This window comes from Scheffersomyces spartinae (assembly GCF_019049425.1).
Source record: "Scheffersomyces spartinae strain ARV_011 chromosome Unknown scaffold_26, whole genome shotgun sequence".
Taxonomy (NCBI): domain Eukaryota; kingdom Fungi; phylum Ascomycota; class Pichiomycetes; order Serinales; family Debaryomycetaceae; genus Lizanozyma; species Lizanozyma spartinae.
The window spans coordinates 83,330-108,871 of NW_025065073.1; the positions used below are offsets into that span (position 1 = coordinate 83,330).

Below are 25,542 nucleotides of genomic sequence, written 5' to 3' on the forward strand. Positions count from 1 at the left end.
AGTGCTAGCATTTCAGCAATGCAGTCCTTTCATCAAAGTACATCGTATCACTTGCCTATTTTGTGTAAGTGCACTGCATCAACTTTAAGTTTTCTTCCCCTCCAAGACATTTAATAAATTTCGAGAATGTCACAACTACTTTTTCCCCACCTGCTAGGAAAGCATTACCAGCGCGAATGTGTGGGGAACAAAGGGTTGTGGTGATGAATGTGTACGCTTAAGTTGACAAATAATAAACAAGACTTCTACATGAAGATTGCCCGCATCAAGCATACGCGCATCCACACTAACTAACGTTAAATTGCATGTACGAAAATAAAAATAAAACTACACTGCACAAATAACCACAAATAATATATTGGTGCGTACATAGGGTACAAATTAGTAAGTACCAGAAAGTCAACGTGTACTTGTACTGTATTAAGTTTGAGGTATATTCTCTACAAGAAGGGGTAAAGATGTTCTAGCTTTTCAGGCCTGGAGAGAAATTAATCACCTTGTGAGGAAATGCAAGTCAATACTGGAATGACGCAATGGAAGGGAAGTTATTTTTCATTGGGTGTCATGGTGTTTTTGAAGGCAGCTGCGTTATGACAAAACTAAACTAAGGTAGAGATAACAGATAAGCGGTCAAAAATGGACACAAACGGTAACCCTCTGGTAGTAGGAACAGCATGTATGGAATGTAATAGATTTATGATAGGGGGCAATTAATCCGGCACACGGAAATAAGTGAAGAAAGCAAGCATGACCCGCTTACATACATACTATATAAAAAACCAATAAGTTGTTCTATTAGGTCATTTCTCCATTATCACATGACTACGAGTTACTTGGGTTGTGTATGACAAGTAGAGAGTTATTACGAATAATTATTTCAAAATTTGTGTCAGCAAAATGGTGGCTTAGGCTATCTATGAACAGTTTCGGTTCGTGGCGATGATCATGCTAATTCGAAATGCAAGCTTCACTTAACAATCCAACGGTAGAGTGTACATTGGAACAATAGGCCCAAACAATGTAATTTTTGTATGTGATGGAAGTATATGCAGTTCAAAAAGTAGTACTATTTAAAAATTGAGTTTGAAAAGTTATTCAACGGTTATGCGTACCTTTACACGTTGGGGGGAAACTGCGTCCTCACAATAAATAAATACAAATTTTCATACCAAGAGAAACCATCTTGCATCATTCCTTTTAAAAAAGTCAGGGTATCTAATGATATAAGCACCAACCAACTTGAGTCAAGTAGGTTTTAAAGAGAATCACTTCATAGAAGACCCTGTAAAGCGTTTGGTGTGATAAACATTATTAGGGATTATTTTTTATGTACACACTCAATCGTCCTGTCCTGTCCTGTAGTCTTATTGTTTTACAATACTGTTAAGGTTGGCATTGAGGTGCATTTTATGAACACGATTTTACGAGAACGAAGATCGTTCCCTCATGTCATACATTATATAACAAGACTAAAACCCATTTTCGGGCTTTCGCCACAACCACATTCTAGTATTTTACCCCATAACCTTCACCATTATTAGACGAAAAAAATTCATATACCATAACTAATAGCCACTTATACTACTACGATCCCTTTCAATAGTAGCCATATATCCTAGTAAAAGTTCAAGTGGATCACTTGCACCAATATTTCAGTTTTGATCTTTTTAGAATACATTTAATTCCGCTCATGTCATGCTCAAGTGTTCTCTAGAACCTGAAGATAATCCTTCCCCACCATCACTAGATACGCTTATAGCCAATGATCTTTCCACACCCTTACCACCTGCATTTTCCCGTTCAAGATTTGTTGAATACCTTAGTGGTTGTCATGCGCTTGAAAACTTTGAGTTTATCGTTGCATTAGTACGTTTCTGTATTCATTCCCGATCAGATATAGGAGTTTGGCGTTTAATCTACAACAATTTTATTGCTGTTGATCTGACTCGAGAAGTGAACATCCCATGTGAAGTTCGGAATCGGTTCGAGCCTCATCAAATTCCTCATGATGATGATTTGCATTTGGTCAAGATGGCGGTGTATGATATCCTTTTAGATTCCTATAATGATTTCGTTAGAGTCACGAAACGTCAAATGGGTTACCCTTATACAAGTACCAGTATTTCTTCACCTCCACCAGCAGATACTATTGGTTCTCCTATACATCGCAGATCTTCAGATTACGTGGCGCCAGATGTACCGTTAGCGCCAGTCCCAAGGCCAGTTTTAAATAGTCAATGGCATACATTTCCAGATATCCCCTTGTTGTCGGAATCCCATAGTGTCCATATTACTCACTATGCATCAGAACTGGATGCAAACCCTCCTCATGTTGCCCCCAGAAGTGCATCTACTCCTGGCCCAACACATCACCTTGTCAATGGTGGGCCTACCCTGTCACCTTATGGAGGCGCTACAACTCCTTCGAGTACCCCCTTTGGAAGTGGATCTGAGGACACTCCTGCAAGTTCCCGTGGATCTCTGTTGGGAAGCATAATGGAAAACTTGAAAGCAGGAGAGTTAACTTCTTGGAAAAAGGCTGTAAAGAAGTTCAAGTTGAGACGTTTCTCCAATGACTACTAAGTCTAGTTCAAAACTTGAATCATTTTATTTATTTGATATAATTGTTTGGGATATAGCAGGTTTAGGTTTTATAGAACGTACATTGTACGATTAATAGAGTATATTATATTTTTAGTGATTTGTGTATGCATTAAACGCTCTGTAATGCAATGTACTGTGCGATATACGGGTAGATGTGTAAAATCAAGATACGGCGATGCTAGCGATGCTGCTGCAAATCTGCTGGACCATGTAACTGAACATTTTGAAAGCTTTAATGCCTATAATTATAAACTGCTACAAAAGTAATAAATCAAACACAATATACTAGTAAGTTGATTGACGCCATCCTGTATGCGAAATGGTCCGACTCGACTCTCATAAAGTCCTTGGCACAGAAATGGTACCACTAACAAAAATAAAAGCTATTATTACCTGTTGAACCAAGTTCTAGATCCATGGTCTTAGTTCATTATTTTGTATCATATCCCGAGTCAAAGCTCATACCAATGCACTAGAAGTGATTTTTAAAGCCCCATTACGTAATACAATGCACCCCATATATTCTCCTAAATCTGAACTGTCAAAGATTCTCAACGATGAGCTATAACATTTCTACGGAGTCGACCTCAGCCCTACGTAATTCAACTTTAATTTGTGGATGTTTCAAAAAAGCCTATTCTGCTATATGTTAAAACAAGAGCTTAAGTTTCATTATTTTCAGGTAAAAGGTGTCTCATCGAAACCTGAACCGGCCCATCTTATATCAACTCCCATTGTTTAAATATTCCGTTACTGCTCTACTAGTTGAGCAGTTAAACAGTGCTGGGCATTATTTTAATCACAATTATCCATACTCCATGTTATTATTTAAGGATAATCCCTAATATCCACCTAGTTATATTTGTATCTACATATACCCCGTAGTCCACTTATTGCTTCAGTTCATTTATGTGATTCAAGTTCTCCATATTGCGTAAGTGCTTATGCATCATTGTTATTTTCTCAGTCTTATTGTACGATGCCATACTTTGTCTCGGAGTACAACGTTGAAATATCGGAGTTCACTTTTGTTAAGCCTCCCTTAAGAAATTAGTTTACGAAAACGGTTGTTGCTACGCGTTCAATTCCGTACTGCTTAATGTATTGCTTAAGTTCCGTATGCTCTGATATGTTTACATTAAGTTAGTATGAAAGTAACTCGGTTGATTTTGGAAACTTCAATGTGTACAATATGATAATTCATTAAGATTAATGGGTGTCTATTGTAATATGTGTGAACTAAACAAAATAACGGTTTGCTGTCACACACGCGTCAAGCACGTTAGATACTACATTAAATATACGAAATCGTATCAACTATTCTTCCGAATAAAGAGCCCTGCTGTGTAAATTAAACCTATACTATGTAATGAATGGAAGGTGATACCCCTAGTTTTTGCATTCTTCCCTATACATGCACAATCTATTGATGAATTAATCGTTATTTGTAGCCCGTTCTTTAAGTAACTTCAACTCATCATCATTACGTTGTTCTCCCTTCTCTAGAATCAAAGTCCGTAAAACTTTATTTTCGGTTTCCAAATGCAGAATCTTGTTTTCCAAATTATCGATAAATTCTGTCAATTGATGGATCTTATTCTCCATTTGCTTTTCCTTTAACTTCTTCTTAACTCTGAACCGTGCCAGAGCCGCTGTGTTCCGTCTTCGCTTGTCAAACTCAGAAGACAAGTCTGACTGACCCGTTGAAAGTGGTAGATTCTCAAGCAGAGACGCAGAAGCTGTATGCAGATGTTTCCTACTTATGGATGGGGCTATGGAAACTGACGATGATGGTGATTGCAACTGGGGACGAGTAGGTTCTGGGGCATTGAAACTTACATCAGTTGGATCCATTTTCAAATTCAGTGACGGCAATATAGCAAAAGGCTGTTTAGCAGAGCTATTTGAAGAATATGACCACACAGACGAACCTTTTGGGTCAGTGGTCATTAAGGAAGGAGTAGCTGAATTAGAGATGTTTAAAGACAAATCCAATCCTGGGATATGATTATGTTGACGAACATGTTGTTGTCGATGTTGCAGCTGAACTTGCAGTTGTATTTGCTGTTGAACTTGCAGTTGTATTTGCTGTTGCAGTTGTACTTGCAGTTGCAGTTGCAGTTGCAGTTGCAGTTGCGTTTGCGGCTGTTTAGAAATAGTTGATTGGTGTTGGGCAATTAACGCACTCAAAAGCTCGATCTGGTTAGTGGTAAGACCCACTTGAACTAATGAGCTCTTTGCTCCTGGGGGCACCGGGAACTTTGGTAGCTTATTAAGATCAGGTATAAGGTAATCTAGAGACAGCTTTGGAGCCTCATTATTAAACTCCGTAGTTGATGCATTATTGTTATTGCTGTTGATATTATTATTATGAGTATCATCAGCGCCACCAATAGGATTGATTATGGAGTTGCTGATGATAAAATTATTATTATTATTATTATTATTATTATTGTTGTTGTTGTTGTTGTTGCTTTCGTCCTCATTGGTGGCTTCCATCATATCCATATGTTGTTTGGGCGAAACAAATACATCATTGCCAAAGGGTAGAGGGTTGAAGTGATGATCCTCATCATCATTGTTACCATCGTGTTTCTTGTCTTCATCAGGAAAGATGAAGGAATCATCAGCAAACGCGGCCAAGTCCACAGATAGTTGACCATCTATATCCATATTGGGAGTCACATTGTCTGTACCCGCAGACAGGTTATTCATAAAATTATCAATATATACCAACTGCTCTAATAAGGCAGAACTTGTTGCCGTGGTGAGATCATTATTCAGTGAAGAATGTTTGGTGTCTCCGTTCATTATAGTCGTTCTTTTCCATAAACGTAACGTTAATGCTATAAATATGACGTGTAAAATATCCTTATACTGAGCCTTCTTCAATCTCAGTGCTTACTGTGTAGATCAAAAAGGGTATAGCTTGACTAATATACTTGTCACAATTGACACCTTATACTGTGGTTCCTAATGATAAGATGGCAGCTGACTTGTACGCCCAAACTGTGGTTGCGTGTCGTGAAACTTTATGTGGCACTGTTATGGTTTCGTCCTACAATTTCTGTTACTACTAACTAATTTCCTGTGCACATGACTATCAAGCTAAACTAATTAGTTGTGTAATACATTCTAACTCTCATAGAGGGTGTTCTGCTCGGAGTCTGTTACTTGTTTCCCTGTCGGCGCTACCTCAAAAGGTATGCATAAAATGATTAAATGTCACGTGAAATGCGGCATTCCCGTTGTGTGCTACCAAAAAAGTTGGAATAATATGCAGTATGTAATTTTACGAATATGTACATATATTATTATTATTATTATTATTATTGTGTGCTGCAGTGCAGTACAGTACGTTTCAAGGCACTTGCATAAACATAATTAATATATATCAAATCTATTATAAAAGCTAAAAGAATTATTTAGTGTCACATACTGGCGTGCATGTTCTGCATAGATAAAATAAAACTCCACGATTAATACTAATTTTATCACCCAATCTATCTAAATAACGTTCATCTAGTCACGTGCGACCTAAGTATCCCCGTTCCGATTCGATCCTCAACATTCCAATCAATCAAATCCTGTCGGTTAAATTATCCAAATTAGGATCAACCTCATATGATAAGATCTTAAAATTAAAAAGCGAATCTATTCCTTTCTCCATAGTCACCCACGATGTCCATTACAATCGTAGGAGCTGGTGTGATTGGTCTAACCGCTGGACTCCAATTAAAACTTGCACATCCTGAACTTAACATCACCATATGGGCAGCTCATTTACCGGGTGATATCTCCACAGATTATACCTCGCCATTTGCTGGTGCAGATTGGCACTCCTTTGCGGACCAAAATGATAAGCTTGTGCAGCAGATAGATATGGTGGGTTATCGTAAGTTCCTTGAGTTGGCCGATATTGAACCAAGAGCAGGAGTTCATACCATAAAGTCTGAACAGTATACAGACCTGCTTCCATGGTTTATCAATGAGGTTGATGACTTTAAAATGTATGATGATAACAATAAAGGCAAACTTCCACCATATTGTAAGTTTGGCTATGAGTTTAAAGGCATAGTCATTTCTGTCCCAATTTATTTGTCATATTTGCTTCAACGGAACCTTGAATTGGGCAACACATTCAAACGGATAAAAATTCACCATATCAACGATGCTTATGACAACAATAAGAGTACTAATTTGGTCATAAACTGTACAGGATTGCTTGCACTGAAGTTGCAAGGGTTGAATGATTCACTGAGCCTATATCCTGTTAGAGGGCAAACTCTTTTGGTACGTAACAATGTGAAAAGGGAATACTCCATCGAAACATTTGGACCAGAATATCCAGACGAACTCCTATATATAATGCCTCGAAAGGAGGGCGGTACCATTATTGGTGGGTGTTTTAAGAGGGATTGTGAGTCAACACAAGAAGACCCAGAATTAACCAAAAGAATTATTCAAAGAGCAATAAAATGTGCCCCAGAGCTCATTGATTCGAGATTCAAGAGAAACTCACCATCAATTGACATCGTAAAGGTTAACATTGGGTTCCGTCCCTTTAGAGAGAACGGATACAGAATTGAACTGGACTCTACTCGTCCTTGGTTAATCCATTGCTATGGCTTTGGTGGTGCTGGGTACCAATCAAGTTATGGAGCTATAGAGATTGTCAGCAGAATCGTAGCAAGCAAATTAGCCAGTCCAAAGTTATAGTGCCGTCCTTCACTTTATTTGCAAAGAGTTTTGACGAGAAAGCTGAAAAGACTTTTGGCGTATTTCTTTTGGTGTGCAGAATCTGTGTGGCTCAGTATAAAATCGTTGATCTTCCCTTGTTCTCTGGGGAAGGGAGTTGGATTGCCTGAGTAGTTTATGGTTTTAATTTCAATGTCGGCATAGCCGTGTTGTGGGTTGCAGAAACCGGTGTTTTGTGGTGTTTGGGGGATTTCAGTCATTGTGACTAGAAAAACTAAATGAGTAAGAAGAAGAAAAGTGTAGGGTAAAGTGTGGTTTTATACAAAGATATGGAATTCCAGGGGTACAATATTTTCAAATGTTTATGTTGCTAAATTTCAATTTACACGTGACTTTCCACGTGATTCGTTGATCACGTGATTTATATTTGTCTTGTGCACTACTTTTAAATGATTTTCAAAAAATTTTAAACTTTAGTAAATGTAATGTAACTAAGTACATTGATCACTGTATACATATTGATACATACATAATGCAAGCATCAGTCGTTCGTAGTTTCCATAAGTCGTCTGCAGTTCTGTTGAGAAGGCCCTGGCAAACATTCAAAGACGGCCAATTATGGTACGGGTATATGAAGACTGGGTCTAAAAGACACCCATTGACTACCAAGCAAGGTAACAAGCATTATTATAAGGGTACAGGGTCTTCTGGGTACGGGAAATTGAACAGCAATGGTAAATATGTTGTTAACTGGTCCAAAGTAAGGACGTATGTTGTACCACTGGACTTGGGTCAAACCAATTTAAAGCCCTTGGTCTCACCATTTGTTCCTCAAGTACGTCAACAATTTGTTGGATATGACGATGGATTCAAATCAGCAGATTTGACATGGCAAAAGATTGTTGATTTCATAGAATATGGCGAGAACTATGATCTGGTGGATGCAGCACTGAATGGGTATCTTGAGGAGTATATCAATCCTGAAGTTGTGAAGAAGGAAGCTGAGCAGTAGATTATCATGTATATAGTAATAAATCACTGGAATGAGGACTATTAATGTCGCAGTTTAATGTCTTATAGTTGTAGAAGACAGCAGCAAGTGTTCGTACTTGGTTTAGTGCAATGGAAGCAGACAGTTCACTCTTCATACTATTAGTATAGCCCGTTAACTCTGGCTGACATTAGTACTAAGCTAGTCGATGGGTTATGTGCAGTACGAGTCGCGTAGTCAAAATCGATCTTGATTTCATCACCAAACTCAATTGCCCATATCTTCAGTAGTTCATTATGCTGGAAACACCTGAAGTGGAAATCATAGGAGTCGACCCCGAGTCAATGGAAGTGGACGATCACGAAGAAGTCAGACAGTCAGAAGTCAAATTGTCGGAAGAAGTCAACCAGGAAGTATCTGATGAAGTTGCTGTCAAACTGTTTGATGTCGCTGAAGGCATTGAATTGATTGATGTTGACACTGAGGTCGAGGAGGAAGGGTCAGCGTTATTATCGTTGCCGTTATCCAAGATTAAGCGGATTTTCCGTTTGGATACCGAATACATTTCAAGCTCCAATTCGGCAGTATATGCCACAGGCTTAGCGACTGAACTCTTCATCCAATACTTGACAGAACAAGCCAGTGTTTATGCCAAGTTGGACAAGAGAAAGAAGTTACTTTATAAAGATGTCAGTACTGCCACGTCAACCAACGAATCACTCAACTTTTTAGGCGATACGGTGCCTAAAGCTCAACCCATAAGTGACTTGATCACCCAGAAGAAAATCCACTTGAATAAGAAAGATAAAGAGCGGTTTTATCCTGAAGAAACCGTTCAAGAGCCGAATGGAATCGGTGCCGGTGCTGGTGCCGGCTCTGGTGATGCGTCGTCGCCCGTTTCCAAAGTTGCTGCACTTCCAAAGGGTCAACAGACTCTTCCACTTCGTAAAGCTGTTCTTCATGATCTTATGTCTTCAGATTAAGCTGGTGCTGCTGCTGCTGGTTATTACCCACATGGCATTTCTAATGTCTCGAGTTAACAATTGGTCCATCTCCTGTGGAATCCCTCCTAGTTGTTGTATTCTCATTAAGATTTCAATCACCTTCAAATCAGGTATACGACCCTCATACACTATCAACCCGGTTAGAAAATACTTCCGATAAAGGAAACGCATCCTAGGGTCCATTTGAATAGAAGTAACGGCTGTTGATTGGTTAGGCTTTCCAATTTTAGACTTTTCCTTCTTGAACACTGGGGAATGGCTGGAAATGAAAGACCAGGACTCGAGAAACCTTCCGGATAAAAAGCCTTCATGCTTATCGTGATTTATAATATGTATAACAAATTCCAATGCTGGGATAATCAACATCACTGTCTCATACGACACTTGTTCCCATTGGTTCTCCTGGAATTCAGAGAGTGTAGTGCTGCCTGCTATTAGCACAAGTAAGTTGCTCCAGTAGTCAGCAATAATCGGAAGAACTAGTGAATAGTTTTCGCATAAAATAGGATAACATTCTGATAATGTCTTTAAGATTTGGACTTTAAGAGACGTCGACTCATGGTTCAAAAGCCTTAAACCGTAGGTGAATATCCGTTGAATGGTCATATAAATGTTCTTAGGTATGGAACATGACCACTCGTTAGAATCAGAAGCTTCACCTTGATCATTTTCATCATCAGAATCGATTTCATCGTCAGAATCCGCCACCTGTTCATCAAAAGGAGTGTCAGGTTTCCGTTTAAAATACTCTTTGTCCAAGTCAACGTCTTGTTCAAACGGATCAACTAATTTCTGTGAATCATCTAGCAATTGAACCAATTGGTTGATGGTAGTCATACCCCAAGGTTTATATCTGGAGCTGTTCTCGTCCTTTTTACTTCCTTGTATCTGAAAAGTCTGCTGCTTCTTCATATACTCTCCTGAAATCTGTGCAACCAACTCATGGAATACCACAAAAAACCCCTCCACCAAGAACGAGTAGCCATGGTAATTATCAATCAACACAAACATCTGGGATAATACGTCCACCAACTGGTTCTTAGCGAACAACTGTAATCCACAGATCTTCATCATTATCAATAAGATCCCAGGTAGTGAAGGAGCCAATTCACTGGTTACAGTTAATCTTAAGTTAATGGCATCAATGATGTAGTTCTGGTTTGCTTCTATCATCTTCCTGAAGGAGCCCTCGTAATGGGTGTTGATGATCTGGGCCACAGAGGACGCCGCATGAGTTTGAATCAATGGGTTCTGTTGGAACGTAAGGGCCTCTAATAACGGATATAAATAGTTGATAAGAAAGTCTGTTTGGAAATCTTCATGAGGAATCTGTTTCGATAAGATACCAATGGATGAAATGGCCGTGGCATAACTCATTTCCAACTTGTGGTATTCACTACCGGCACCGGACCAACCGACTGATTCTGGCATTCGAATGAGATCACTGACTTTATCTATGAGTTCTTGAGATCTGTACATGACAAAATAGGAAAAGTTAAGTCTATGATCATCGGGCTGTGCAGTCGATACTGGTTGTTTAACTTCAATTTCATCTTCATCATCATCAAAGTAAAGGAAGTCATCCACCATATAATTACTACTATTGTCTGGTAAGGAACTCAAGAAAGTATTTGCTATCCAAAGTGACACGGTATTGTTCATGGTATCGTACTGGGGTTCACCCAATGATTCAAGTAGATCTAATGATTTAACATCACCAATCATACTTGAAACAAACCTTAAAAATGATTCAATGTTATTCTCCGTAGAGACACTGAACCATTTGTCAAAGATCTTGTTAACGTCCAGTTTTCCGTCTTCTTTCAACGATAGCATGTCGTCGTTCTCCCATTGCTTGGAGAGAATCATCAAATTGGAAACATATTCCAGTTTAGACATTTGTTTCAGATTCTTCTTGGTATCGACTTTGACCAACTTATTGGCATTGACATAAGAAGGAAGTTCAATATTATCAAGCTTATTGGAAGAAGATGAAGCAGCAGAACTGTTCAATGATTGAAGAAGATCTTTAGATTGTATTGTTGGGGTTGCGGCAGTTGCAACACACTCAACAACATTCAGTTGCAATAACTGAACAATATCACATACCATTTCTGTTACCACTGACTCGGAACTAAGCTCTAGTAGTGTCTTATTTACTGTTTGGAAAAGGAATAATTGAAACTTCAAGCCTATGAAAAAGCCCTTGACTCTGTCGTCGTCTGCCAGAAGTAAAACACTGGATAATTTGGATGATATCATGTCCTTTAATTTCAACTCAAGTAAATCAAATATCACTTGGTTGTATTGCCAATTCTGTGGCTGAATAAAGAGCTCGGAATACTCCCTATATCGGCTTCTCTCTTGTTGTTCGTTGGCAAAGTGTGTGGTGTCAAGAGTCAAAGAAGCAATGTCGATCAAAAGCGGATAAATCTCATTGAATAAACTGAGGAAACAATTAGCCACTATTGACTCGATAAACGAGATGATCTCTTCCACTACTTGAGGTTTTGTTTCTAATCTCCGTTTATTGGTGGAAGACATGATCAAATGCTTGAAGAAAGCCACTAGAGTCAATTTAAGTTGTTGAGACGTTGCTCTTAACCACTTGTCCGTACGAGGCCCTTCGTTGCTGACAATATGCGTTATTAAAAATGAGTCAGAAGCAGATTCTGATGCCGTAGTGTCTTCTTTTTTCACATATGTATTCCATAAATCGTTAAGTGACTCGGGTTTACGTTCAATATCCACTTGTATGTTCGTTATAGTGAAAACCTTCACTATTAACTCCTTCAACACCTTAATAATGGAGATTATCACTGTAAAATGGACGCTCTTGGAATCAATGACAAAGTTAACTAATTTGGAAACCGTTCCGGGAAGAACCATCGACAATTGATCGGCATTAAGCTTCCACGCAAACAACCTTTGGACGATCTTCAAGATATCCTCTACGAGTTGTAACTCTTCTTGAGTCACTGGCGATGTCAGGTTGGTCAACGTATCCAAGAGATAACTTATGGTATTTCCAAGTAATGCCAATCTTTTCTGATTACCAGTAGTGAAGTAGTCACCAGGAAGAATATCAAGTAGTGTCCCTACACAGTAGACTCCGTTGACTGTGAAATCAAAGTCAACAGGTCGCTTCTGCTTCTGTTCAACCAAATACAACACAAGAGGGAACAATTGGTCCTGTAGACTACTGGTGTCGTTATCTGGGGAATATCGCCAACAGTGATCTAATAAGAAACCTATAATGAAAAGTATCAGGCCTATTATTGCCACTGAATCCCCATCATCATTATCACCATCACCTTTAGTAGTATTGCTATCACCCTTAACCAAGGAGTCTCGTTTAAGTAACCCGCTTAGCGGCATGAAAATATAATCGGCTAGCTTGTCCGATAGCAAGTACCCCTTTTGATTATACTCATCGTAATGAACCTTAAGTTCGTTGCTTAGCTTTTGCAACAACCTACCGGTGTGATCTAAGTTGATGGTTCCGGGGCCCAATGTTTCCTTTGATAGCTCGACGCATAGTGGCTTAACGCGAGTGAATAGCTCCAGCGATAGCTCTCTCTGTCGATCCATTAAATAACCAGTGCTTAACTCTGAATAACAAACATACTGTAGTTAGTACTTTACAGACCAAGCACTTTGTACTAGAAAGATCACCAAAGTCGTGTACATGATTATTGGTAGCTCTCTAGTGAAAGTCGTGTGTTACGTCAATATATTTGTAGGAGGAAAATTTTTCACTTGAATCACCCACTAAAATTAATCTCTTCTCTGTTTCCTCTTCTTTCCTTCAGCAAATTTGACAACCGTTTGGCAAATGTATGTATTGAAGAATTAGTACTACAGGCTGAGCATTGAGGATATTCCTTTTTCCCCTTTTCCAGAAGGTTCTTCGTCATTTAATACAAAGGAATATGGAGCTCTCAAAGACATTAGACACGGTTGAAGTTGGTAACACCCTAGCACCATCTTATAACAGTGGTGATGATCTGTTCAACAGCAAGCATGTGCTTCTTTTTCAACATAGGGAAGTAGTAGTTGTTGAGACTCCTTATACCCTTTTGTATGGATATGGCTCATGAATCCTGTTCTTTGAACTATGGACACTCATGTGGCTTGTATATATGGATGTAATATGTGTGGATACTATCTACATGTATTCATTCAATATACATGTTTTGGTACTAACAAGTTATTTAGTTAATTTTGAAATTCTTTTAATATGACTAGATCTTCTGTTTTAGCTGATGCTTTGAATGCCATCAACAACGCCGAAAAGACCGGTAAGAGACAAGTTTTGATTAGACCTTCTTCCAAGGTTATCATCAAGTTCTTATCTGTTATGCAAAAGCATGGTATGTATTAATATTGTTATAATAATTGTTTGGTCAGTCTTCAAGTTGAATCTTATAACCTCCCCACACACCGAATTGATAACTGGATGGTTTGAACGGTCTTCAGTCCCTTTCTGTCTTTTAAGTATTCGGAAGAACAACCATGTGGAAATGCTTCTTACACGACGATGTTTGCTATTTTGATATCACCTTCATGGTCGTTTACTTTTCCATTCCATTATAAACCCCACTATTACTCTTTAAACAAGAAGCTGATCAAATTATATTATAAACTGTTGTGATTTAATACTAACATTTCTCAGGTTACATTGGAGAATTTGAATACATCGATGATCACAGATCAGGAAAGATTGTTGTTCAATTGAACGGTAGATTGAACAAGTGTGGAGTTATTTCTCCAAGATTTAATGTCAAGATTGGTGACATTGAAAGATGGACTGACAACTTGTTACCAGCTAGACAATTTGGTTATGTTATCTTGACCACTTCTGCTGGTATCATGGACCATGAAGAAGCCAGAAGAAAGCATGTTTCTGGTAAAATCTTGGGTTTTGTTTACTAGTGGATAGAATATATATGTAATATAGGTTTAAAGAGAAATTATTAAGTTACAAGTTTATTAACCTATTTTAATGTAATATCAGTAACAATCTTATCAGTTCATATACTTTCTGAAGTTCTGACCGCTGTGCCACGATGACCTCGCGTGGGTTCGATTCCCACCTCCGTTATTTTTGCCAAAAATTTACTTATACACAGAAAAACGTCTACACCACCAAAATAAACATCACCACTTCCTTCCTTCCTTCCATCTTTGATCCACCATGAATAAGATACGACTCAGTCTCGATCTGGAAATATACGGCGACGACACACGTGACGCGTTTCTTCTTGACGAAGACAAGCTCACGATCGAGGAATTGATACCTCGGATCCTTCTTGAACGGAAGCTGTTTATTGATGTCACCGAGGAGTCGCTCTTGGACGAGATCAAAGCAGCCGCCGAAGCTTCTTCGCAGATGTCAGATGGCATCCCGATTGTTGTACCGGGTGACTCTCTCGTCTGTAACTCAGACATTGTCGGCGGAGATAACATTGACATAGGGGGTTCCAATGGCAGTACTGCCACTAAAATAGACACGTTTAATAAGAACCGAGCCGATTTGGCCAAGAACGTTGCACTTGCATTGAACGAGACGTCGTTATCTTTGGATTTTGTTTCCTTGCTCATAGCCTCTGTGAAGCAGAACATAGGTAAGTCTACGATGTCCCCTCATTTGCTCAAGAATATCCCCTTGGGGTCACTCAGTAGTGACAAATTGACGAAGGAGGAGGGAGCCAGTGGAAATGATGGTAATAAAGATGGTAATACTTCCAAAGTAGGGCAAGGTTGGAAGTATGAAGCCGTTATTAAGATCACCAAATTGTTTAAGGAAGCCAGTGTTAAGTTAAAGCAACAAGTTGAGAAGGAAGAACACTATTGGAAGATGATCAACGTGGTCCTTGCTGATGATGAAGTGTTATTCAAACACGGGAAGACCATTGGTGTGAAATTTGGATATGGAGATGCTGGTTCCATCTACCATGATAAAGGGCTTGCGATCTTGAGAAGTGATGAGACCACTGGACATGTAACCTTTACGCCTGTAGCATCGTTACTGAACTTTCGGGTGGCTAACAAGACGTACAAGTACATTCAAGTGAAGATTCTCAATAAGATAGACGAAGAGTTTATGGTTACAGGGATCTCCAGCTTTAAAAAGACTTTCAATAGTAGTCGATTCCAAGTAGTCAACGATTTGGAGAAGGCTCGATATTTCCTCTTTGAAGAGGACTTGTTCTACTTTTTAACCAGAGAAGCAAAGACCTTGATCAACTATAATGTTTCGATCATCTCCAATAAGATTATTTTTGAGATCAAAGATGAAATCATAGAGATAGAAGCCGTACCGTTTGATGAATACTACAATAATATGGACGATATTGATTTGTATCAGAATATCAATTCCTATTCATCGATGCATAACGAGAAATGTGAATCGATACTTAACTATTTGAAAACGATGCTATGTTGCTTCTATAAATATAATTTGAGCTTGAAACAAAAGATGCCAACTCTGTTCACCAAATGGAAACAACAGAATTCACATCCATTGATCCTCCGGCCACTTTTAGGCAACATCCGACATGAGATTTATATTACGGTCATCAAGAAAATGTTGGACGAATTATTATTGGAATTTAAAGACCAACTACTTGAAGCCACCCTCAAGCTTGACAAATTAACAAACTTGAAAACATTTACGGGAAATATTTTCCAACGGTCCATTCAGAAACCGGTTTCAGAAATCGTCATGACCTTAAAGAATAAACAAGAGAAATGGATGAAGATCCATACAGAATTAACTACCAATGAAATATTTGTTCCCTATGTGATTAACCTTACAATCGTCAAATATTCCAGTGAATCTGATTTGAACCAAGATTTTGAAGGCACTAATTGCTTGCAACTTACAGTCAACAGTTTTGAAGATGTCAAGGAGTCGTTACAATGGTCTATACTTGATTTTGTTGGCTAAAAATAATAGTCCTCAACAGTTATTTTTAGTCTTCAACGACGACTACCTTTTCACCTTCTACCTCCATGATCTTGTCAACATTCTCCTCCACAAACTTCTTGAGTCGAACATACTTCTCGTCCCGCAAGTTGTTGAAGATCAAGAAGTTGATCCACACTTCCAAGAAACAATACACAAACACCAAACTGGTACTAAAGTACTGACTGTTGCCAATATAAGAATAGGCAGCAACCGCAAAATACACCGTCAATCTCGTGGGGACGATGGTCTCAAAGAACTCCAAGTTATCAGCAAGCAAGGGGATCACGTCCGTCAAGGCATTAATCCCCAAAAACAACACCAAGAGTCCTATTATGGCATTGGAGCTTTCTAATGGAGCATATGTTACTTCCATCGCTTGTCCCAAGAGCATTACAAAGCCGGCATTGCTCAAGTACTCGGGGTCAGTTACCAAAAGGAAGCATCCGACAGTCAATAAGATGACGCGGAAATAAAGCAAAGTCTTCGCTGTAAGAAACTGCATGGGTATGCTTTTTGTTAGTTGAAGAGAATAGAATGGGGAATGAATCAAGGGTTTATGGCAAGTCTATGATTTTTCAGTTTTTGTCGGGTTTCGCTAACTTTGTGGTAGCGCTGGGCGGAGTTAAAAACTAATATGCTAGATGATATGAAATTACATGCATCAAAATAAGTTGCAAAAAATGTCGTTTTATGTCTGTCGATAATTACCGAAAGTTGAATGGACAGTAACATTAGAAAGATTGTGATAATATAGAATTTTTCCTGGCTTGTGGATATTTATAGAAATCATGTCTGAACAAAGCAGACCTTACGAACGTCACTACAAAAATTTCATAAATTTAAATGACCATAATGACTTGTGTATTCGTATATATGTATACTATATTCCTATATATGTACCATTGATTCGTATTTATGTATAATGTGTATTCGTATTTATAAACTCGTATACATCAAAGATTTGCATTCAAGTTTATCCGTTACGTGTATCATGCATATAATTCTGATTTTGTGTCTGAAAAGTTCTATAACAAAAACCAGAACTTCAGCATGAAATATGGTTACTCATCACTAGTTACTTCTTCATAAACTTCATCGTCTTCTTTATGAGGAGCGTCCAGATCAAACCACATAGAAAAATCCAACCCATTGCATTTGAACGCGTCTGTACGATTTTTGGAGCGATTGAAAATGTCCTCCATCTCCATTACGCGTCTCATACCAAAGATCCACTGCTAATGTCCGTGCTCCAACAAGCAACCAAGCTATGCCAAATCCGGGTAGACTTAGCGAGACTAGAAACCATCTTGGGATTTGATAGCGAACTTTATGTGTTTGGAAATGTTTCCTCGGCGTCAGTTGCCACAATTGGACTTCCTACAAAACAGTTCAGTGAAAGAAAGATTCTATTTACTACTAAGATTAACCAATGGATAGACACTCATCCCGATGCTTTAAAGTTACCGACCCGAGCACCAACTTCTTTTTCTTCTCCTTCTTCTTCTTCTTCAGTTGGTGTTCGGGTGTCGGGATTCAAAAGTAATAAAATCATTAAACCGACATCAACTAAATTCAAGTTAACATCGCCAACCAAGTCATCATCATCTTCAACTGTCTTGGAAAGAATAAAAGAAAAGGAAAGACTCTCCAAATTAGCGGTAAAGGATCCGGAACCAACGGAAACTGATACCATTGAAAGTAAACTCATACCCATTTATAATATTCTTTATCAATTAGGTTCATCCACCAATCATCTGATGATCAAATTAGTCAACACAATTAACGACAGTTTCAAGTTCAAATCAGACACGACAGTGATTCAAAATTCAATAGTGGAGCTCTCAAATCGATTGCCGTCAATTAATGTCGTCAAGTATCATGAAACACTCATGGTTAGCATCAACAAGCTTCAAAGAGACCATGATCTTCAACTCATCGGGAAAAAGGTATAGGTTAAGTAATAAGGTAATAAAAACATCATCAGCATCATCATCATCTATAGCATTCCTTTGTTGTATTAATTATCACCAATTTTATTCTCTAACAGCAATGTCTGCTGCGTCAGAGTTCAGGAAAAAATGCTTGAACACAAGTTCAACTGCCCAAGAGCCAATGAAATCAAACAAAATGGTCGATGTCAATTTGAACTTGAACACCTCAGTCATGGGGACAAACTTCATCAAGTCATTCCATTCAGGGAAGAATTCAGTGGCTCCCAGTAAGGCTAAAGCTCCAACACCAAGTAAACCATAATACATTCCCTTATTGTCTTTGATACTTTGTCTAAAGGGTTCCCCTTGGTAGTTGACTGCAAAAGTTGAGGTTTGTTGAGCTAAAGAAAGCAAAAACATGGCAGTGTTCAATAACGAAGGTGAAAATTCCTTTTCCAAATCAACTTTTGGTTCTTGGGGTTCCAAAATGTAGATTTCTCGGGTGATATAAATCAATGTGGTGATATGAATAGCAAATTGTCCTAAAATAGATCCCATAATATACCAATTGAAAATACCAGCTTGAGGTCTTTGTTTCGATAACTTTTCCAAGGGTTTACCTCTGGAAATAGAAATAAAACAAACAGATAAAAGAACACCTGAAACAGTGGCTTGGAAATCGCCAAATTTCATCCCTGCCAAATACAAGACTGAAAGAGAATAAGCAGAAATCAAACAGTTCAACGCCAAAATCTTGTACATTTGAATGGTGGAAACCAATGCACATCTTCCTTGACGAACAATATGAGTGACAGCACTAACGTTGGCCAATTTAGAAGTAAATGGAGCAGCAACAGAAGCATCACCCAATTTCAAAACTGGTGCTTCATCTTCACCTTCTGCCTGATCCATAGCACCCAAAATAGCATCAGTTATACCTGGTTTGTCGGCCGAGTTTTGTTCCTTGAAGTTGAATACTTGTGGGTTAGCAGAAGCAATCTTAACGGCATCCTTCATTTCCTTGGTGATTTCAATACCCCTCTTTTCCATGGCTTCTAAATACTTAGGGTTAGCAGGTCCAGGAGGGTATAAATGTGCAATAGCAGGTGGAATTGGAGGAGCTGGTTGGTTCCATCTCAACATAATTTGAGCTTGCTTTTCATAAACCTTTTGTAAAGTTTCCATTCTACGTTGATCAGCAATTTTCTGTAAACCTTCTTCAGTACCATTTAAAAGTGCAACACCAATATGGGCTTGTTTCAAAGCTCCAACATCATTGGTACCATCACCACACATTAAAGTACTATAACCAGCATCTTTCAAAGAGTTCAAAATGAATTCCTTTTGACTTGGTGAAACTCTGGCATAAACCCAAGTATGTTTCAACAATTCTAAAATTTGTTCATGTTCACTCAAATAATTCAAGGCATAACCAGTGATACAAATGTCATATTTATCAAACAAATCCGAGTTAATCTTGTCAGATGATTTAAATGGGATAATAGTAGTTTCCATAACATTTCTCCAGACCAAATTCTCCTCGGAACTCACATTATGGTGGACTTCAGGAGCATCTAAAATCAAAACTTCCTTTTCGGTAATCTTTACGTCCTTAGCAACGTGACAAGCAGTTAATGGATTATCACCAGTAATCATCACACATCTATGAGAAGAATTGTTCAACATTTCAATGGTTTCAATGGCATCATCTTTTAATGGACAATGGAAAATAATGAACCCAGCAAATTTCAAATTAGATTCCACATCTTTACGATCAATTTTGATCACATTGACGTTGGATTCCAAATGTTTGTAAGCTAAAGCTAAAACACGAGAACCAGATCTTGTGAAAGACTTATAAATATCTTCATAAGTCTCAGGAGCATCAATCAAAAAGTTACGGATAGTTTCAGGAGCACCTTTAACTGCAACAAAGTGTTTGTTGGGTAAAGTATTAATGGTAGAAATGGTTGCAGATCTTTTTAAGGCAGAAGAGAATTGGAAACGTCTTGAAATTTTGATCTTTTGGGATTTGCCTTCAGGTGAAGTTCTCAGAACAGTATCATTAGCTCCGACTTCCCAATGAGTAGCTTGTAAAGTAGCTTGTTCCATTGGATCACCAACAACTTCACCATCATCCAATTTAACCAAGGCATGACCGGCCCCTAATACAAAAGATGTAATTTCTGGAGCTTCGTTAGCCTTATACAAATGATGGATATCATCAGGTTTAAACCCTGCTAACCCTTCAAAAACCAAGTCTTCAGCTGTCAAAGTACCAGTTTTATCGAAACAACAAACATCGATTCTACCAGCCAATGGGATTCTAAAAGGTTCAGTACAATAAACATAAAACTTTTGTAACGCAGCCAAAGAATTGTTAACAGCCATAGTCAATTCCATTGGTAATTCAGGAGGAACAACCGACGTGATAACAATAATACAATCCAAAATCAATTTAGATTGAACTCTACCCATTCTTGTACCTTCAACCCAAACATACCACGAAGCAGCAATAGCAAAGTTCAACAAAAACAAAATAAACAAAAGAGCTTCTTTATTACCAGCAGATACTCTTTCACTTGAAAAGATCATCATTCTAACAAGAGACCCTTGAGAAGTTTCAAACCCGGTTTTGGATACCACGGCAAGTGCACCGTTATCAGGAGCCAAAGGAACTTCATTATTCTTTGGAGCAGTGACTTGTAAAGCGGTAGTACCACCATGTAAGATGGAATTTTTATCTAAACCTTCTGGTTGCAAATTATCTGAAGGAGTTCTTAATCTAATTGATTCCTTTAATAATGGAGTGGATTCGCCTGATAACATGGCTTCATTAACAATGGCTGAGCCATCAACCAATAACAAGTCACATGGGAGAGCACTACCTTCTGCAGTTCTTGTTATGGACACAAGATCACCAGGTAACAATTCTGTGGATTGGATTTCAATCCAAGAATCATCTCTATAAACATAAATGGGGTAAGGCTTGATCCCCATACTTTGGAATTCAGACATGGTGACTCTTCTTTGGAACACCGTAGTCATTTCAAACGCTACCAACATGAATAAAGAGAATAAAGAGTAATACCATTGTTCGTCCATACACCAAAGAGCCACACAAAACACTTGGAACACAAAAAATGGAGCCACGGCATGCTCCTTAAACAAATCCAAAAACGTAGGGATTGGAATATCAAACTTATTCAAACCGTAATTCCGCTTCATTTTCTCCAAATCTCCAGTCAACCCCTTATGGTTCTGGTACACTTCCAATGGAGGCAACTCGTCAAACAAAAACTCAGGAGGAGCAAACTTACCGGTGGACTTATGGAACAAGTGTCTTCTCTTTTGGTACAAGAACGAAGTCTGTTGTTCGCCATCGTGGAACGTTTCTCTGTTGATCTGACATATATCACCCACACCGTTATTGGGGGCAGGGGTGATTTGGATATGAGTGGCGTCATCAATTGACGACACCTTGGTATAGTTGAACTTGGCCCTAACACCGAGATTCCAATGGGGCATCAACCAGAACAACGCATTGAGCGACACAAGCGTGATCAAATACACAAACGTCCATTCTCTACCCTTAATATACGTGTCATAATGATTGGTATAAACCTGGAAGAACACGGGGTAGATCACCGTAAATGGCAACACATACGGACGGAGAAGAATCAGCTTGGGCACCAAGAGCTGAGCATCTTGGATGGCCGCATTGCTTACTAATCCAGACATGATATTGATTGAAGAAAGAAGACGAGTGGCGGTTTTAGCTGTTGATTATGCTTGAAAATTTTTGTTATCATATATGTTACACAAAAGTGAAGCTGATTGATTCGTTACACAAAAATTGGGTTGATTGTGGGTGGAGTTAAGCCGGTGGAGATAAAAATGCATACAAGTACAATATGTATTTATACTCAATACTATGTATGTTTTACGTGTTATTTACTTGCTCTGATAACTTTGCTTGGGCGACTAAATTGGCAGGAGCATCCATCCGAGGTAACAACACCTCAATCATCCGTAACTTGTTCAGCACGGCAAACATAGGATCTTCAAATAATGATTCCAACTCACCAGTAGTGGAAACTCTCGTTGATTCTGATTCCTTAGCGTTGAACAAGTCCAAGATCTTTAGGTTCTTCCAAGGCTGAATGTCGTTATATGTCGCATTCATTCCATGGATCAACCGCTCAATGGTATACCCATCATTATTCAACACAAACATCCAGGTATTGTTAGTCTGCCATTTACACATGGTGGAGATCTCTTGTACTGTCAATTGCAAAGACCCATCCCCCACGAAGAGAATGACTCTTTTAGTGGGGTCCAATTCTTGAGCTGCCATGGCAGCCCCCACGGTCGCCCCCACTGTGAATCCAATGGACCCCCATAGCACCTGGGAGATGCCAATGGTGTTATTGGGGAATCTTGATTGGATTATTCCAAACGCCGAGGTACCTGTTTCGGTGACGATAATGTCACCCTCTCTAAACCAATGTGACACTCTTGTCCAAAGCCATTCTTGAGTCAAAGGCGTCTCTGGTGGACATGCTGTATTATATTCGGGAACGTATGGCACAGAAACCGGTTTATAGTTGATAACAAGAGGTGCAATTTTGGAGATTAACATTTGAAGACATTCTTTCATTTGAACTCCGGGGAAATTGGCTTGTTTGATTTTGGTGTAATCTGAATGGAATTCAACGACATTTTTGGTCTTGTATGAATAAGAGAATGAACCCGTATTGAAATCGGACAACAATGCACCAATAGAAAGGATCAAATCTGATGATTCAACTGATTCTTTGACTTCAGGATGTGAAAGTGTCCCGACATAAACTCCTCCAAATCTCGGGTGATCTTCATTCACTCCGGATTTACCCATTGGTGTGGTGAAAACAGGATAATTGGTGATATTCACCAATTCCTTCACTTCTTCCCGACAATTATGTCTTAAAGCACACGCGTCTACCAAGATGATGGGGTTCTGAGCCCTTTCCACCAACTTCAAGACGTTTTGGATCACTTCCTCCTGGGCTTCAGGCTCATTCGGACGTAAGGAAAGATCCAATGGTTGATCTAGAAGATGTGCTGGGACTTTTAAATCAACCAAATTGGCAGGTAACCCAATGTATACCGGTCTTTGATACACCCATGCTTCTCTTATACATCTATCTATCTCACTGGGTGCAGTATTGATGTCACTTATGAAAGCTGTGGTTTGCAGGATATTATTAGACATTCTATGGAACACAGTGAAGTCTCCATTACCCAAAGTATGGTGAAGTAAAAGCTGTTTCGATTGTGACAGTATGGAAGGTACCCCCACCACATGAAGCATCCCCACGTATTCGGCAAACGCCCCTCCAACTCCGTTCAAAGCTGATAATTCTCCAACTCCAAACGTTGTTACCAAACAACTTAATCCTTTAATCCGAGAATATCCGTCTGCGGCATACGCAGCATTCAATTCGTTGGCATTGCCTGCCCATCTCATTCCGTCTACCTCATAAACTTTGTCTAGTAACGATAAGTTGAAATCGCCTGGCAAGCCAAAGATGGTGTTAACTTTCAATTGGCTCAATCTCTCAAAGAGAAACCTTCCTAAGGTCACCTCCATAATTAATTAATGTGTGTCTGATTATATTGATACACAACTTTTTGTAAAGAATTGAAGACATTTTATTTCATTAGTTAAACCTATGGGCTGAATTTGGTTATATTATAAAAAGCCCGAGTCTTCATGTCCAATAAGCGCATATGCGAATAGCGGGCGATATGTGAGGCGTACAACCTGGGGAAAGCTCCGTAAGTGCATAAAGAACGGAACAGTATGCGGATATGTAACCTTTTTAACCGGACCTCATGTAACCGGAGATGGAGTATGTTGGTAGCGCGCGAGACTGGATCTATATACAGTACAAACTGAATATGGTCAACTCAGTTGTGTCCCAAGACCGATATCGTTGGTGTCGTGTGATTGAAACGGTGTACATGACAATAGTAACGTTATGTGGTGTAATATAAGGTAATGACATCTGGATAAATGTCTGTCTGTCTGTTTTTATTGTTCTGATCAATTTCTCGGCGGTTGATTAGCGAGCGGACATATAATAATCGTAAAGCCCAGACTAAAAAAAAAAATAAAATAAAACGACAAACCAAAAATATGGCTCGATACACGACTATTGTCACTGTTATGTTATGTTATGTTTCATGCTGACACTTACGCGGGGTCGTGGTAACTATCAGAACCGGTATGTCCCTTCCCCCTCGCAAAGCACATGATCAACAATTTCCAAACCCAAAATCCTTCAAAAGTGGATGGATTCCTCGTGACTTGGATTTCCGATCAATATCACGTTCTTCGCATTAACCCACACAATCCAATTATGAGTAAAAGAGACTTGGAAACTGAGTCTGGTTCAGACATCAACAAAAAACCAAAAAAAGAAGAGTTGGCCATTGACTCGGAATTGTTAGACCATCACTCCAACAATTCTTCCTCCAACGCTCCCAATAGTAAAGAAGACGATGAAGATGATGATCAAGTAGCCACAGCGGCGATTGTGGCCGCTGCTGCTTCTATCGCGTCACCTGATCAACACAAGGACGATGGACCTTCAGCGGCTGCGGCTGCGGCTGCGGCTGCTGTCCAGCAACTCAAGCAGCAACATGAACAGCAACACCAGCAGCAGCAGCAACAACAACATCAACAACAGCTTCAACAACACCAACAACACCAACAACAACAGTCTCAATTGACACTGCAACACCAACACCAACAACAACAACAACAACAACAACAACAACAACAACAACAACAACAACAACAACAACAACAACAACAACACCAACAACAGCAGGCAGATTTCGTCTACAAATCAGGTGCTCCCTCTGTCAGTAGTCCCTACACCATCACGCCCATTCCTCAGAGTATCAAGCCGGTCCACGGCACGGAAGAATGGCACAAACAACGCAAGGAGAACCACAAGGAGGTGGAACGTCGTAGAAGAGAAAGCATCAACCTGGGGATCAAGGAATTGGCCCAACTAATCCCCACCAGCGACACCAATAAAGCTCAAATCTTACAACGAGCCGTAGAGTACATCAAGAGATTGAAGGAGAACGAAAGCAACAACATGGAGAAATGGACTTTGGAAAAGCTTTTAACGGAGCAGGCCGTGAGTGAGTTGAGTAACTCCAACGAGAAGTTGAAGCAAGAATTGGAAAGAGCCTATAGAGAAATCGAGCAGTGGAAGAGACAAGCCAAAGAAGCCGAAAAGAAGTTGGCAGAATAAAGAAACTGAGTAGGGAGATTTCTCGTTG

The 25,542-nt window shown here is 39.2% G+C and overlaps 13 protein-coding genes across 13 annotated transcripts; 7 read left to right on the forward strand and 6 right to left on the reverse strand.

Moving 5' to 3' along the window:
• Nucleotides 1-1,695: 1,695 nt before the first annotated feature.
• On the forward strand, nt 1,696-2,583 carry RGS2 (GTPase-activating protein; the record flags this gene model as incomplete). The annotated part of the gene is made up of 1 exon (XM_043193731.1): nt 1,696-2,583. The coding sequence occupies one exon, from the start codon at nt 1,696-1,698 to the stop codon at nt 2,581-2,583; it is 888 nt and encodes a 295-aa protein (XP_043047150.1).
• Nucleotides 2,584-4,038: 1,455 nt separating this feature from the next.
• Nucleotides 4,039-5,415, reverse strand: MET4 (Met4p; the record flags this gene model as incomplete). The annotated part of the gene is made up of 1 exon (XM_043193732.1): nt 4,039-5,415. The coding sequence occupies one exon, from the start codon at nt 5,413-5,415 to the stop codon at nt 4,039-4,041; it is 1,377 nt and encodes a 458-aa protein (XP_043047151.1).
• Nucleotides 5,416-6,285: 870 nt separating this feature from the next.
• Nucleotides 6,286-7,323, forward strand: DAO1 (Dao1p; the record flags this gene model as incomplete). Its single annotated transcript, XM_043193733.1, has 1 exon — nt 6,286-7,323. The coding sequence occupies one exon, from the start codon at nt 6,286-6,288 to the stop codon at nt 7,321-7,323; it is 1,038 nt and encodes a 345-aa protein (XP_043047152.1).
• Nucleotides 7,324-7,834: 511 nt separating this feature from the next.
• On the forward strand, nt 7,835-8,314 carry MRPL27 (mitochondrial 54S ribosomal protein mL41; the record flags this gene model as incomplete). Its single annotated transcript, XM_043193734.1, has 1 exon — nt 7,835-8,314. One exon carries the CDS (start codon nt 7,835-7,837, stop codon nt 8,312-8,314), a length of 480 nt encoding a protein of 159 aa, XP_043047153.1.
• Nucleotides 8,315-8,589: 275 nt separating this feature from the next.
• Nucleotides 8,590-9,276, forward strand: HFL1 (DNA polymerase epsilon noncatalytic subunit; the record flags this gene model as incomplete). Its single annotated transcript, XM_043193735.1, has 1 exon — nt 8,590-9,276. One exon carries the CDS (start codon nt 8,590-8,592, stop codon nt 9,274-9,276), a length of 687 nt encoding a protein of 228 aa, XP_043047154.1.
• A 53-nt stretch (nt 9,277-9,329) lies between these two features.
• On the reverse strand, nt 9,330-12,888 carry KQ657_002998 (uncharacterized protein; the record flags this gene model as incomplete). Its single annotated transcript, XM_043193736.1, has 2 exons — nt 9,330-9,348; nt 9,449-12,888. 2 exons carry the CDS (start codon nt 12,886-12,888, stop codon nt 9,330-9,332), a joined length of 3,459 nt encoding a protein of 1,152 aa, XP_043047155.1.
• Nucleotides 12,889-13,537: 649 nt separating this feature from the next.
• RPS22 (40S ribosomal protein uS8) lies at nt 13,538-14,232 on the forward strand (the record flags this gene model as incomplete). Its single annotated transcript, XM_043193737.1, has 2 exons — nt 13,538-13,670; nt 13,973-14,232. The coding sequence occupies 2 exons, from the start codon at nt 13,538-13,540 to the stop codon at nt 14,230-14,232; spliced, it is 393 nt and encodes a 130-aa protein (XP_043047156.1).
• Nucleotides 14,233-14,494: 262 nt separating this feature from the next.
• On the forward strand, nt 14,495-16,249 carry MED17 (Med17p; the record flags this gene model as incomplete). Its single annotated transcript, XM_043193738.1, has 1 exon — nt 14,495-16,249. The coding sequence occupies one exon, from the start codon at nt 14,495-14,497 to the stop codon at nt 16,247-16,249; it is 1,755 nt and encodes a 584-aa protein (XP_043047157.1).
• A 25-nt stretch (nt 16,250-16,274) lies between these two features.
• Nucleotides 16,275-17,420, reverse strand: KQ657_003001 (uncharacterized protein; the record flags this gene model as incomplete). Its single annotated transcript, XM_043193739.1, has 3 exons — nt 16,275-16,766; nt 17,083-17,090; nt 17,417-17,420. The coding sequence occupies 3 exons, from the start codon at nt 17,418-17,420 to the stop codon at nt 16,275-16,277; spliced, it is 504 nt and encodes a 167-aa protein (XP_043047158.1).
• A 291-nt stretch (nt 17,421-17,711) lies between these two features.
• Nucleotides 17,712-17,984, reverse strand: KQ657_003002 (uncharacterized protein; the record flags this gene model as incomplete). Its single annotated transcript, XM_043193740.1, has 2 exons — nt 17,712-17,953; nt 17,981-17,984. 2 exons carry the CDS (start codon nt 17,982-17,984, stop codon nt 17,712-17,714), a joined length of 246 nt encoding a protein of 81 aa, XP_043047159.1.
• Nucleotides 17,985-18,303: 319 nt separating this feature from the next.
• On the reverse strand, nt 18,304-21,942 carry SPF1 (ion-transporting P-type ATPase; the record flags this gene model as incomplete). Its single annotated transcript, XM_043193741.1, has 1 exon — nt 18,304-21,942. The coding sequence occupies one exon, from the start codon at nt 21,940-21,942 to the stop codon at nt 18,304-18,306; it is 3,639 nt and encodes a 1,212-aa protein (XP_043047160.1).
• A 202-nt stretch (nt 21,943-22,144) lies between these two features.
• Nucleotides 22,145-23,833, reverse strand: PDC11 (indolepyruvate decarboxylase 1; the record flags this gene model as incomplete). The annotated part of the gene is made up of 1 exon (XM_043193742.1): nt 22,145-23,833. One exon carries the CDS (start codon nt 23,831-23,833, stop codon nt 22,145-22,147), a length of 1,689 nt encoding a protein of 562 aa, XP_043047161.1.
• A 772-nt stretch (nt 23,834-24,605) lies between these two features.
• CBF1 (Cbf1p) lies at nt 24,606-25,514 on the forward strand (the record flags this gene model as incomplete). Its single annotated transcript, XM_043193743.1, has 1 exon — nt 24,606-25,514. One exon carries the CDS (start codon nt 24,606-24,608, stop codon nt 25,512-25,514), a length of 909 nt encoding a protein of 302 aa, XP_043047162.1.
• Nucleotides 25,515-25,542: the final 28 nt, after the last annotated feature.